At 46.7% G+C, this 14,479-nt stretch overlaps 1 protein-coding gene across 1 annotated transcript; it reads left to right on the top strand.

The window, feature by feature from the left end:
• The first annotated feature begins 287 nt into the window (after nt 1-287).
• LOC100686511 (myeloid cell surface antigen CD33) lies at nt 288-9,958 on the top strand. The gene is made up of 6 exons (XM_038528027.1): nt 288-831; nt 1,009-1,287; nt 1,515-1,562; nt 2,868-2,964; nt 3,210-3,291; nt 9,214-9,958. The coding sequence occupies exons 1-6, from the start codon at nt 357-359 to the stop codon at nt 9,367-9,369; spliced, it is 1,137 nt and encodes a 378-aa protein (XP_038383955.1). The 5' UTR covers nt 288-356; the 3' UTR covers nt 9,370-9,958.
• Nucleotides 9,959-14,479: the final 4,521 nt, after the last annotated feature.

Here is a 14,479-nt window from a genome sequence, read left to right as displayed (position 1 = left end):
TACTGCTCAATCACCTCAGGTGGGAGGACCTGAGGAGACTCACTGTGTCCCATGCCTCATGTGTCCTCAGAGAACCTGGACCAGACTCTGGTGCCACAAACAAGTGCCAGGATGGGGGCAGTGAGGGTCCACTGAGAATCTCTTCTCCCTTGGGGGGGGGGTCTCCTTTGTTCTTGTCCAGGAGTGTGGCTGATTCTGTGCAGGGAGGGGGTGAGCTCTGGGGCTGCAGTTCCATTTCTGTGAACTACGAGGCCTCATGCTCCTCCCCAGCTTCTCATGGGTCCTTCCCAGCACCAATCCTACTGGCTTTCACTTCTCCTTCACCCACAGGAAGCCTACATACCCTCTTGTCTAGGATGCTGCTCCTGCTGCTGCCCATACTGTGGGCAGTTGAATGGGCCCAGGGGAAGGTGAAGTTGGGAGCCTCTGCCGACGCTGGAGTCCCAAGATCCTTGGCTCAAGATCCGATATACTGGCTACAAATACAGGAGTCCCTGACGGTGCAGGAGGGCCTGTGCATCTCTGTGCCCTGCTACTTCTCCTACCCCATGGAATACTGGATCAAGACTTACTCTGCTTTGGGCTACTGGTTCCGGAATGGGACCAATGTACATTGGGGTGCTCCAGTGGCCACAAACAACCCAGATCGAAAAGTACAAGAGGAGACCCAGGGCCAATTCTTCCTACTTGGGGACCCTCAGGCCAACAACTGCTCCCTGGAGATCAGAGATGCACAAAGAAGGGACTCAGGGACATACTTCTTTAGGGTGGAGAGAGGGCCTTATTTGAAATATAGTTACCTACAGAACCAGCTCTCCGTGCATGTGACAGGTAAGGAGAAGACTCTAAATGACACCATAGGGGTAGGACAGGGCTCCAGGACTCCCTGGGTGGGTTGGGAGATGCATCTGGGACTCACAGGCAGGGGCTGCACCAAGCTGGGGCTTCTCTCAGGGGCAGACCTCAGATCACTCCTACTGATCCCCATGTCTCCCCATCTCCTCACAGCCCTGACCCATACACCTGACATCCTCATACCAGGGACCCTGGAATCTGGCCACCCCAGGAACCTGACCTGCTCTGTGCCCTGGGCTTGTGAGCAGGGCATACCCCCCATCTTCTCCTGGATGTCAGCTGCCCTTACCTCCCTGGGCCCCAGGACCCACCTCTCCTCGGTGCTCACCCTCACCCCCAGGCCCCAAGACCACGGCACCAACCTCACCTGTCAGGTGCAGTTCCCTGCAGTTGGTGTAATGGTGGAAAGGACCATCCAACTCAATGTCACCTGTGAGTACAGAGCTAGGACCACCTGGGTGCCTAAGGGATGAGGGGAGGGAAAGCCAGCCTTAAGATGCCTGGCGCTTTAGTCCTAGAGGTCTGGTGGAGTGTGGGACCTAGAAAGACACAAACCCTGTCCCTTCTGTGTTTCTGTGGTTTCTGGGGTGGGGGGATGCCCATATGTATCTGATATTACCCCACCAGACTGAAGAAGGAAATCCCCTCTTTGATCCTAGGTACCACACAGAACCCAACAAATGGTGTCTGCCTGGAACACAGCACAGGTAGGAAGGAGCCTCATGTCCATGGGGTATTGACTGGCCAGGGTCTCTGTCAACTTAAGTCAGAGTGGGACTTTAGACTCCATGGATGAGGGTGTGTTGGTGTGCTGTGGTTAGACATGAGAAGCCCTCTCAGCCCTCTTCTCCCATAACCTCGCACTTTGGTCTTGCCCAAGTGACCTGCAGTTTTCTCTCCACTATCTTGAATATGCTTTTCATCAACCTCTGGTCCCTGAAGGCCTTGGAGCATTTTCAGTAGACTGTACTCTTGGAGGGGAGTTTTGGATTCATAGCAAAACTAAGCTGAAGGTAGAGATTTTTCCCCAAATGCCCTGCTTTAAGTGCATTACATCTCTACTATAAACATCCCCCACCAGAGGGTAGCTTTGTTACAATAAAATCTACATGGACGTCCTTTATCACCATCAGTCCATCCTTGACATTAGGGTTCATTCTTGGTATTATACATTCCATGAACTGGACAATGTATAATCACATGTAACCATCTAGTGTTACTGTGTGGAGTAATTTTGCTGCCCCAAAATGTCTCTGATCATTTTTTGACTGTCAATCCTCGGGCCTCACCTTGCCTTCTCTCTGAGCTTAGCCTTACCCCCATTGTTCTATCTCATTGATAATGATATCTGGCCCTCACCTGGATAGTGAGCCCCATTAGGACTCTTTCAGTGCATGCCAAATGGTTGACAGGTGATGCCCATGGACACATCCTTCACCTCGGGTGTGGGATGCATGGCCAGGCAGGGCCAGGAGAGCTGAGGGTCTGAGAACTCCCCTGCTTCTACCTGCCTCTGGAAGTGCAAAAGACCACATTTGACTCTGAGTGATAGGGCCAGTGGAGGCCAGGAGATTCAGACACCCTCCCTGGAAGGAAGGAGTGACTTCCACATCCCACAGAGCTCTGTACATCTCTCTCTCTCTCTCTTTCTCTCTCTCTCTCTCTCTCTTTCTCTCTCTCATTCTGGAATGCCAAGAGGGCTGAGAGCCTCATGGTCCCACTGCAGCCAGGTCTGGGATCTGCTGCAGAGAGACTCTGTATGAGGAAGAACCAGGATCCTAGAAGAGATGGTGTTTGCTAGACAGGAGTTCAGGGGCCAGATGGTATGGATAGAAGGTTTCACATAGACCATGTCCTTCTGGTGGAGGCTGAGGTCCCACAATGGGTAGAAGACCCTCAGGGCTGAACCCTGGACAGGAGTGAAAGGGTATCCCTCTCTGTGGAGCTGCAGAGGAGGCAATTTATGTCTGCACATCAAGATTGGAGTTCAGTCCAATTGTCTCTGTCTACAGGGAAACCAGGGACCAGGTCAGGAGTGACTGTAGGCGCCATTGGGGGAGCTGGTGTCACCATGCTGCTCACTCTCTGCCTCTGCCTTATCTTCTTTCGGTGAGCTGGGTAGGTGTGGGAGAGACGGGAAGAAGTGGGACCTGCAGGAGTTGTGATGTCTTGGAGCAAGGGTGAAGGGTGCCAAGTACAGGTGTGTTCTCAGCCCTGGTCCCAGTGGTCCAGGAGCAAGGGGATCTTGTTACAAAGTCTTGATATGAAGGCTCCTGGGCTCACCCCAGCCTCAACTTGCCTCAAAAGAATGACCCTATGTCAGAGACCCTTGTGTCTCCCGTGTCTCCCGTCAGAGTGAAGACCTGCAGGAAGACAGCATCCCGGACAGCAGTGGGCATGGACAATATCCACCCAGTTGTGGAGCCAGCTCCCTTGGTGAGTGATGTGGGCATCCTGGCATGCATCTCCCAGGGTGGCCCACAGCCATGCTCCATTCACTATGTCCAGAAATGAGCTCATCATCTTCCTGCTTGTTTGAAAATGGAGGTTTTATTATTCAGGTATCTGAGACCAGCAGATCAGGACGTGACTGCAACCGCAAAGGCACTCTGTGGCTCACAGTTCCTGGGAGGAGAGGCACATCACCCCACACAGGACCACATGGGGCAGTGCTAGGGTGGGTCAGGAGGCAGAGGAAGCAAAGGGAGACATGGTTAGGGTGCTCACTTCGGCAGCACACATACTAAAATTGGGAGACATGAGTAGGGCCCTTTATTGTGGTTTCCACAGGAAAGGCACACTGAGACAGGGTAGATAGATTTAGGATTGGCTGTTTTGAATAATTTCAGCAGGCTCTAGGGTGTTGGGGCTGTCCCTGGCTGTTTGGTACTTGGCTCTGAGGTGCTTAGGCAGAGGAATAGTGGCCCAGGAAGTAAGTTGGGGTGTGAGCTTTAGATGAGTTGATTTGCATGTGAAAGGCATTCTTGCAGGAAAATCCTTCATCATCTCTAGAGATTGGCTAGTCCTAGCAGGGTTAGCAAGGCCTCAGATGCCAAAGCATCAGAAACATGTGGTTAACACACTCCTAAACACATTCTTCCTGCTGGTTGTCCACCTCCCTGATGGCGCATGTCCTGGAGACCCCGCCACAGACCAATCCCAGTCCTCAACTAGCCTTGCACTTCTTGCATCAATATGCTACTGAGCATGTCTGAGCTTCTGCTCAGTACAGCATAATGCAACCACTCCCTTTGAGCTGAGCTCCCCTCTTAGTCTTTATCCTGCTGGAGCTCTCCCGCCTCTCCTCCCTGGCATACTAGCATCACCTCCATGAAGATCCTTGTCCCATATGCCAAAGTCTGAAAAGCAATGCTTCTCCCCACAGCCGAAAGCTACCCGGGGGGCCAAAACAACTTGGTCTGACATTTGGGGCAGGAAACCCAAAGTTACTGTTTCACTCCCCCAACACCAGCTTGCTCACTCACCTCCAGCAGAGTGAAGTTTTTTGCATCTCAGAATCATTGTTGGGCTGTGCCTTCCTCATGGGTCTGTGTCAACCTGCATTACTCTTGTTCATCTCCAAGCTCTGACCTCATTTATTTATTTAAAACTCCAACTAAAGGGGCACCTGGGTGGTTCAGTCAGTTAAGCACTCCACTCTTGATTTTGGCTTGGGCCTTAATCTCAGGGTTGTGAGTTCAAGCCCCACGTCGAGTTCCACATGGGGTGTGGAGCCTACTTAAAAGCGTAATAATAAATAAGACTCTTATAAGGTGGACACCACTGAGATTTCTGAGCACATGATCTGTGATCACCATGCATTCATTAATTCCTTTTGCAAATATTTCCCACTTGTCGATTGTTCTGGATGCTTGGGTAATATCTGTGTTCTTAACAAATACATATGTTACAAATATAAAATGTCCCTGCTGTCAAGGACTTAGATTTATTGCGGGGAGGTGGGGGCAGAGGCAGAAGGAGGGATGAAAACAGTGACAGATAAGTAGCAAAAATATGCAAGAAATTGACAGGAAATGGTGCTGCTTTGGAGAGGAATTAGATCAAAGAATGGGGGAGGACAGTCCTGGGGCTGGAGTCTGAGAAAACACCTGCCAGAAGTGAAGGAGTTCAGTGTGATCACAGAGAGAATCACTAAGGCTCTATCTAAGCAAAGTTTGGGGATTCTGAGGATGGGCATGATTGATGTGTGGGAGAAGCAGCAAGTTGGACAGTGTGCCTAAAGCAGATCTGTGTGGGCGTGGGCAGTGAGTAATAGTGGGTGGGAAATGGAGATGGAGAGGCATGGGGGCTGCAGTTCACCATAATTACCTATGTATTTTTAGAAGAGTGACAATGTAAAGGAAAACCACATAGAACTACAATTTCTGACCCTTTTGGTCACTAAATATGTGTGTAGTTTTCCCTACGCCAAATAATTCTCTCTGACACCAGGTGGATGTTCCCCAATTCAACTCAGTTCTGGCATGATCTACCTGGAGCTGGCATCGGATCCCACAGGTGAGGGAGGGCTCAGCCCCACGAGGCTGCCCCACCCTACTTCAGATGCCAGTCATAAGTTTAGGTTGTCACTTGTGCTTCTGACCAACTGGCTATAGATTAGAGGTTCCCACAACCCCCATCCTCAGTTTAATTAATTTGTCGCAGTGGCCCACAGAACTCAGGAAAGCAGTTTGCTTACTGCATACCACTCTATTATAAAAGGATATAATGAGAGATACAGATCAACATCCAGATGGAAGAGATGCATCCCTTTTCCCATGTGCCACCCTCCAAGCACCTCCATGTGTTCACCAACCCAGAAGCTCCCTAACTGCACCCCCCACCATGCTGTTGGGACTTGTATGCATGCCTCCCCATATAGACACAATAAATCATTACCTCCATTTTCAGCTCCTCTCCCCTTCCTGGAGGATGAGGACATGGAGTTGAAATTTCCAAGCTTCTAACCACGGCCTGTTCTTTCTGTGACCAGCCCCCATCCAGGAGCCAACCAAGGTTTACATCATTAGAACAAAAGATACTGCTGTCTTCCAGGAAATTCTAAGGGATTTAGGAGCTCTGTGTCAGGAACCAGGGTCAAAAACCAAACATTAGAACAGAAGATGCTTCTAGCACTCTTGTCACTTAGGAAATTATAAGGATTTTAGGATATCTGTGCAGCAATGTGTGTGTGTGTGTGTGTATATATATATATATATATATATATATATACACACATTCTATTATTTCACAGATGTGAATTGATGCTCTATTTTTTTAAGTAGGCTCCACGCCTAATGTGGGGCCTGAACTAATGACCCTGAGAGCAAGAGTTGTGTGATCTATTGACTGAGCCAGCCAGGTACCCCAAACTGATGCTCATTTTAATGGGATCACTCTGGCTGCTGTGCTGAGAATGCCAATAGGAGGCTAGGGCAAAAAAGAGGAGACCGGATAAGGAAGACACTCAAATAATCCAGGCAAGAGATGATGCAGACTGTATTAGTTTGCTAGGGCTCCCATAATAAGATACCATAGAATGCATGGCTTAGACTACAGAAACCTATTTTCAGAAACAATTGTGAAGGCTGGAAGTCCAAAGGTAAGATGCCAGCAAGGTAAGCTTCTTTTGAAAACTCTCTCCTTGGCTTGCAGATGGCTGCCTTCTCTCTGTGACCTCCTTTGGCTTCTTCCTTGTGTACAAACATCTCCAGTGTCTGTTCTTCTTACAAGGACATAAGTCATTTTGGGCCCTACCTTAATGTCCTTGTTTAAACTTAATTATATGTTTATTTTTTTAAGATTTATTTATTTATTCATGAGATACACAGGGAGAGAGGCAGAGACGTAGAGAGAGGGAGAAGCAGGCTCTTCACAGGAGCTGGATGTGGGACTTGATCCCGGATCCCAGAATCACAATCTGAGCTGAAGGCAATCACCCAACTGCTGAGCCACCCAGGCATCCCTAATTATCTCTTTATTTTTTGAAAAAGAATTTATTTACTTATTCATGAGAGACACAGGGAGAGAGGCAGAGACATAGGCAGAGGGAGGAGGCTCCCTGCAGGAAGCCTGATGTGGAACTTGATCCCAGGACCCCAGGATCACCATCTGAGCCAAAGGCACATGCTCAACCACTGAGCCACCCAGATACCCATTAATTACCTCTTTAAAGGCCCCATATCCAAATATGGTCACAATAGGTGTTAGAACTTGAACAAATAAATTCAACACATGGGCACAATTCAGTCCATTAGACAGACTAAGTCCAGGGTAACAGTGGTAAATCAGGATTTGCTAATGGAGTGATAGAGTACATGTGGGAGATGAGCAAAGACAGTTCACTGCCCCTACCTAGTGGGTAGATAGATTGTAATAGATGCCAAAGATGAATCTGTAGATGCCAGAGATATCCACAGATGTCCATAAATGTTCATAGATACCAAAGACAACTCCATCATGGTTGCCCTGAGCAATAGAAATAACTGAATCAGCAATTCCTGAAATTGCCAACTCTGTAGGAGTATGTTTGCAAGAGAGGGGGAGTCAAACTTTATTTTGGTCACTATCAGCTTAAGGTGCCTCTGACAAGTCCGAGTGAAGAAGACAAGTAGATGACAAGAGTCTGGAACTCAGGACAGGTGTCCAGGTAGGAGGCAAAGATTTTGGGGTGCATCCACATCGAGGTCCTACGGTAGATGAAGCCATAAAAAAGAGGAGGGTACTACAGACAGAGCCCTGTGAGTGCCAGGGATACAAGGTAGAGACAACAAGAAAAAACACTGAGAAAAAAGAAATGACCAAGAGAGGGTGGGTCCTGGTAGCCAAAGGGAGATGAAGCTTCGGGGAGAAGAGAATGCATGTTTGTCTCAAATGCTAGTAAGATCCAGTAAGATAAATTCTTAGAAATGAATCTCAAATTTAGCAAATGGTGTCACAGCTGATCTTGACAAAAGCAGATCTGCTTGCCTGGTAAAGGAAGTTATCTTAATTGGAGTAAGTTCAAGAGAAAATAGGAGGATGGGAAGTGGAAACACTCTTGAAAAATGTTGCCATAAATCTAGAGAAATTAGTCTGCAGCAGGAAGTAGCCATACTTCTGAATTCCTTGGAACTTCCTATGTGATAGGAGCATCTTTTATACCAGCAAGATGAGGTTGGTCACCAGAAAGACCACTCCATGATTAGAAGCTTGGCATTTTCATCACTGCTCCCTGCCCCTCATTCTCCAGAGAGGGGAGAGAGGCTGGAAATGAAATTAGTAATTGATCATGCATACATGATGAAGTCTCCATTAAACTCCCAAAGTATGGAGTTCGAGGAACTTCCAAGTTGGTGAACACCTAGTGATCCCTGAAGTGCTCTTTGGAGAGTGTGGAAGCTCCTGCCACCTCGCCCCATCTCCCCTTATGCATCTCTTCCATTTGAATGTTCATCTGTGCTGTGTCTTTTATCACATCGGTTTATAAAAGCTAGTAAACAGTAAGTAAACTGCTTTCCTGAGTTCTGTGAGCCACTCTAGCAAATTAATGGAACTTGAGGTGGGGCTCGTGGCAACCACTAATTTATAGCCAGTTGGTCAGAAGTGCAGGTGACAACCTGGACTTCCAACTGGCAGGGGAAGTGGGAGTGGGGCAGCTGTGCAAGTCTGAGCCCTTAATCTGTGGGATCTGGCATTATCTCTGGGTAAAGAGTGTCAGAATGGAGTTGAACTATGGGCCACCCAGCTGGTGTTGGAGAATTGCTTGGTAACAGAGGTGTTGTAAATATGGTAGCAGTGTGAGAATAAAGACACACCCAGAAGAAAAGTGAGCTTTTCATAAACATCTTCCTATGTGTTCTGTGCCAGAGAGACTGGAGTTGGGTTCGTGATCAGCAAATGTGTGGCTTTGGGGAGTACCTAACCTCTCTGAGAATAAGTTTCTCTCTCTGTAAAATTATAGTATTTTCCAGGCAGCCTGCGTGGCTCAGCGGTTTAGCGCCGCCTTCCGCCTAGGGCCTGATCCTGGAGATCTGGGATCGAGTCCCACGTCAGGCTCCCTGCCTGGAGCCTGCTTCTCCCTCTGCCTGTGTCTCTGCCTCTCTCTCTCTCTCTCTCTCCTCTCTGTCTCTCATGAATAAATAAAATCTTTAAAATAATAATAATAGTATTTTCCACATAAGTTTGAGTGAGTGTTCCGTAAAATTTGAAAGCAATTAATAGTGCTATATTTATAGATACGGAATGTTTGATAAAGAATGGAAGAATGAACAACGTCCTGTCAGAATGAAATTCACTTCGCAGACCCTCAATGCCTTCTCCTCACCCTACCCCACACCCCACCACCCTGCTCTAACTCCTTCTTCGCTCTCCACATAGGATTACCAGGAGTCAGACCTCCCTGATGACCCCACAAGCTCTGCAGAGGTACCCTCCACCTCGGAGATGGAGCAGGAGCTGTATTATGCCTCCATCAGCTTTCACAGGAGGACGGAGAGCACCTGTGCAGAATACTCAGAGATCAGGACCCAATGAGGAACCACAAGGAGCATCAGTCTCAGAGGAAGCGTCCATATCCTCCAGGAAGGGGGATCCAAACCCGATTTTTAGAAGAGTTAACATCCCCATAGGCAACGGGCTTACAAACTCCTGAATATGAGTTTCCTGCTATATGAAACTAACTAAGGCTTTGTAATCAGAGAGGCCTGGGATGGAATCCATGCTCTCTAATTTATCAGCAGGGTGACTTCATACAAGCCACCTTACCCCTCCGTGTCTCGGTTTCCTGCTTTGCGAAATGGTTGTAAGAAGTCCCATCTCACAGGGTTGCCATGAGGATTAAAAAGAAGTGCATATGGAAAACACTCAACAGAGAGAGGTCTTGCTGCATTGTGATAGTTTGGTGCATACTGGTTCCTTGCCCCTTGAACAGAAAGGTGTTGGTGACATTTCACCTAGGGGCTGGGTATGTTCTGCCCAGGACATCAGAAACGTGTCAGTCTCACTTTCAAAACCCTCCCATGTGGTAGTCATTTTGCAATGTATCAAATCATTACATTGTGTAACTTAAACTTACACAATGCTACATGTCAATTATACCCCAATAAAGTTGGAAAAAACTATAGATGCAGATGTATTACTTAATGATAAATATTAGTGAATATTTATCAGAAAAAGGAAATCCTTCCATGGGTCCCTTCCTTGACTTGGTCTCCAGCATCATCCCTCTCCTCTCCTGAATCTTCCCTTTCATTCCTGCCTGCCTCCTACTAGTTTTATTAGAGGCAAAATCACATATTAACATTTAGAGAATTTCCTAAAATTCAGGGTTAGCCACACTTAAAAAACCTCTCCATCTCCTCAGCCCCAGAGACTAATTTACAAGCTTCTAATCTGACATTCCAGGTCAAGGGTCAGGATTTTTTTTTTTTTTTTTTTGTAGAGGGTTAGATAGCAAATATTTTAGGCTTTGCAAGCTGTAAACATTCTGTAGCAACTATTCAACTCTGTGTTTGCAGTGCAAATGCAGTCACAGACAAATGAGTTAATGTGGCTGTGTTCCAACAAAATTTAATTTACAAAAGCAGGTAGTCCACTGGCTATAGTTCTCTGACCTCTATTCCAGGTTGTTTTCAATCTCACCCAGTCTACATCCTCATCCCCATATCCTAAACCATCAATCCCTCATGTCATTCTCTAAATGACAATCTTCAGGCATTCACATCCCTCCTCCAGGAAGACCCATCACTGGGTCATCATCCATCTGGCACCTGTGTATCCTTCAAAATAAACTGAAAAATAGATGTCAGGGTTGAGATGGTTGGTGAAGGCAACCAAGAATTTGTAATCTTCCTCCTAAAAAACCTAATAGTTTACTTAAAATAAAAATCAGTAAATTAAAAACAGCCTCAAATCCACCAGTAGCATGAAAACCATGACAGGGACAAAGCATAATGCCATAAGACCATTAAGTGACTCCTAAAAACAAATAGGAGATTCTGGTGCGGTGTAAAAAAATGGCTGGGACCTAACTCTCCCTGCCTTACATCCAAAAGGGACAGCCGTCAGCCTTCTGCTTATAATAATGTCAGGCTTGGTGACATGAGCCAACCATCTGTTGAAAACATTGAAAGTTAGTGGTTAAACTTCCAATCGAGACAAGTTGTCATCAACCCATTGTTCCCTGCTGTCCCCTAGAAACCCTGTAAGTGGTTCAAGAAATAAAGGAGAATTATGGAATGTGGTAAGAAGATGAGTTGGTTTAGGACCCCCAGACTAGGGGACCAATACAGAGACAGAGCATCTCAGTCCCCTCATCCAACAGAAGAGAGACACTCAGACCCATTGTTTCCCAAATCCTGATTGAGAAACAAAAAGCAGCCAGGTAGACTCATTTCTCTCCTGGATGGAAGAGGAGTCCTTCTGACAATCAGGCAGGCACATCACTACCAGGAAGGGAAATCAACTGGAGCCAGAAATATGTGTCCAGGAAACACTTACCTTCTCCACCAGGCTTGAGATACCTTCTCCTGCCCACAGACACTGGAGCAGATAGGCAGAAAGGAAGAAAGGGGGGATCCAGGCATATTGTCTAATATGATTGACCCTAAGTTCTCTCCTTTGTCAAATGTGAAGACTAGCCTCCTCACTTTCAGGGGTGTGTGTGTGTGTGTGTGTGTGTGTGTGTGATGAAGTAATCTATTTTTTTAAGATTTATTTATTTATTCATTCAGAGAGAGAGAGAGAGAGAGGCAGAGACACAGGCAGAGGGAGAAGCAGGCTCCATGCAGGAAGCCCAACGTGGGACTCGATCCCGGGTCTCCAGGATCACATCCTGGGCTGCAGGCGGTGTAAACAGCTGCGCCACCGGGGCTGCCCTGAAGCAATCTATTTAAAGAAGCAGTACAAGAGGCCAGTAAGCAGAGGGCCTTAGCAAGAAGCTCAGTCAGATGAGGCAGATAGAAGTCATCCACAGGAGGAACAATGCTGAGAGTGAACAGGAGAAGTGGCAGATGGAGCAGAGAGAGGAGGCCAGTACTACCCACTCCTGTCTACTTCCCTGGCTCCATCCATCCTCACCCCTTTGCCCTCCTGGCCCCAAACCAAGACATAAGCATCTGGGTTATGTCCTTCTGCTGAGCTGGGAGGTACCTGAGCTCAAAGCATGACCCTGTTTCAGCACCACAGACAGCACCAGGTCCCCTGCCTGGAACTCTCCAGGGGTCTGAGAGACTCCCCTGGGTCTCCTGGTGGATGGAGAGCCCCCCGCCCCCCGGGTGCCTCCTGGTGTGTGAAGTGCACAGGACCCTACGGAAGGATCTGGTGACATCCTAAGTCAATGATGCTGGCCAGGGGTGTCTGGGACCTTGCAGGGTGTGCTTCCCTCCTAAGACTAGGGCTCTTTGCCCCCAGAAGGTGTTAACCAGGAATTGGGTGCTGTCCCGAGATGAGGTTTAGGCAAGGGTGTCCCCAGTAATTAGATGAAATAACAAAGCCAGTCTTGGGGCATTGTTGGCAAGAAAGTAGTAGTCACTCAAAGAGGCGGACCTTTGTATGACCTAAGAGAGAAATAAGGTTTCCATTTAATTTTGTAACTGTCTTCCTACCAAGCCTGGGTAACTTCCAGATGCTTTTTTTCTTTCTCTGTTTGAACTGATTTTCACTCTTTCAGTCTGGGATGAGTTTTTCCTCTTCCCATGTTTTCTCACATTTCTGTCTGGAGCCTTCTAGTCCCTCGATAGATGGTCTCAACCATTCCAAGTTTCCAACCTATGCTGGGAATTCTTGCAGTGAATAGCCAAGGCTGTCTTGAGCCCCAGAGTTGGGAAGTGCACAAAGTCTGGGTGCTGTTGATAGGGCTATAAGCAGGAAATTCATGCCTGTCCAACATTCCTCCATTTCTGTTTCTCCTTTTCAGACCCTCAATCTGCTCAAGAGTGCTACATGGGGGTTAGCCATGGAAGCCAGACCCCTCCCTTATGGTCCCTCCAGGGTCTACCACACCAGGTGATCAGAATCCTCCCCAGGCCAGCCCTTATCTGAGTCCTCCAAACATCAGAACAGGGTTCACCATTGGTCATCCCCAGAGCCAGCATTCTACAGGACACTGACCTCACTCCACTTTTCACTGGCAGGGTTAGAGACCTCTAGAAAAGGAAGAATAAGAAAAACTATAGCTGCTTTATGTCTTAGGATAGAGGAAAGTCCTGGACATGGGAGCCCCAATGGAGGGGCCAGGCATGGAAGCACTGTGTTCATTGTCTCCCAAACATCTCTTCCCACACCTAACCCTCCTCCACACAATAGGGAAGCACTTGGCTGATTTTGCCTTGCCCCTACACAAAAGAACAAACTTTTGATCACCTGTCACTTCTGGTCTCCCAAATTATTTCCTACAGTTGTGAGTAGATGCAAGGAAAGGAAAGTCATCTATATGTTCTTTTCTTTTCTTTCTTTTTAAAAAAAGATTTTATTATTTATTTATTTATTTAAGAGAGAGAGAGAGAGACAGAGGGGGAGAGAGAGAGAGAGAGAGAGAACAAAGAGGAATATGCGGCAGAGAGAGAGGGAGAAGCAGACTCTCTGATGAGCAGGGAGCCTGACACAGGGTTCAATTCTAGGACCTGAGATCATGACCTGAGCTGAAGGCAGATGCTTCACTGACTGAGCCACCCAGGTATCACACAATTTTCTTTACCAAAATTAAAGCAATACTTTATGCAAGATTCTGCTACTTGTGTGTTTACCTTTATGTAAATACTGCCATTGACACATATTTAGCCCCTACTATGAAATTTATCATTACTGTGAGCAAAGCGAGTCTACACTGTTGTGAAAAATGCACATTATTGCCTCCAAGGACTTACTTTCTATCTTGGGAACATGAATATACAATCAAGGAAATTCATCTCACCTGTTTTCGACCCACTCCCAATCTACTTTCCACAGAGACCCAGAGAGAATTCTAAAAACCCAAGTGTCATTTTCAGCTTCTAACCCTCCATTGGCTTCCAGTTGCCCAAGTGGGAATAACAAAATCCTTTAAGATGAGCTCAGGCTGTTACATGGTCCATCTTATTTGGCTCAGTGGGCAGGGACAGGTTTCTAATGCCTAGAATACACCAAAAGCTGAAAGCCAGCACAGACACATAGGTGCCAATGAATTTGTTTATTTATTCTATCAAAGGATGAGCTTTTCAAAGGCAACATCATGACATTCATATAGATATGAAATAAACATTTGTTACAGTTTTTTTTTATTGTGGCAAAAAACCCACATACCATCAATTCTATCCTCTTAACAAATTTTTAAGTGTACACTAGTGTTAACTATAGTCACTATGTCCTACAGCAGATCTCTAGAACTTTTTCATCTTGCATGACTGAAACTTTATAACCATTGTACAGCAACTCTCCATTTTATTTAACTCATTATAAATGAGGGAACCAGGCAGAAATTAATGGTGCACAAATTTATATGGAATAAGGGAATATTGAAATGAATTTGTGAATGCATAGTAAAAGTGGCTTGGTGAGGGGGTTCAAGTTCCCCCCACCCCAAGTGGACAGAATGGATATGTATGTCTATGGACAAGATCTATTTGCATTGCTATTAGTTATCCGTTAAAATTATACCGTTTAAAAT

Source organism: Canis lupus, chromosome 1 (genome assembly GCF_011100685.1).
Source record: "Canis lupus familiaris isolate Mischka breed German Shepherd chromosome 1, alternate assembly UU_Cfam_GSD_1.0, whole genome shotgun sequence".
NCBI classification, from domain to species: domain Eukaryota; kingdom Metazoa; phylum Chordata; class Mammalia; order Carnivora; family Canidae; genus Canis; species Canis lupus.
The sequence above is the reverse complement of the archived record's forward strand: the minus strand, read 5'-3'. Positions and strand labels throughout refer to the sequence as shown.

What these genes read in the sequence shown, in the direction of transcription:
- LOC100686511 (XM_038528027.1), top strand. Translation starts at nt 357, where the DNA reads ATGCTGCTCCTGCTGCTGCCCATACTGTGGGCAGTTGAATGGGCCCAG. An exon ending in CATCCAACTCAATGTCACCT is followed by an intron (nt 1,288 to 1,514) that starts GTGAGTACAGAG and finishes CTTTGATCCTAG; the next exon opens with GTACCACACAGAACCCAACA. An exon ending in CTGCCTGGAACACAGCACAG is followed by an intron (nt 1,563 to 2,867) that starts GTAGGAAGGAGC and finishes CTCTGTCTACAG; the next exon opens with GGAAACCAGGGACCAGGTCA.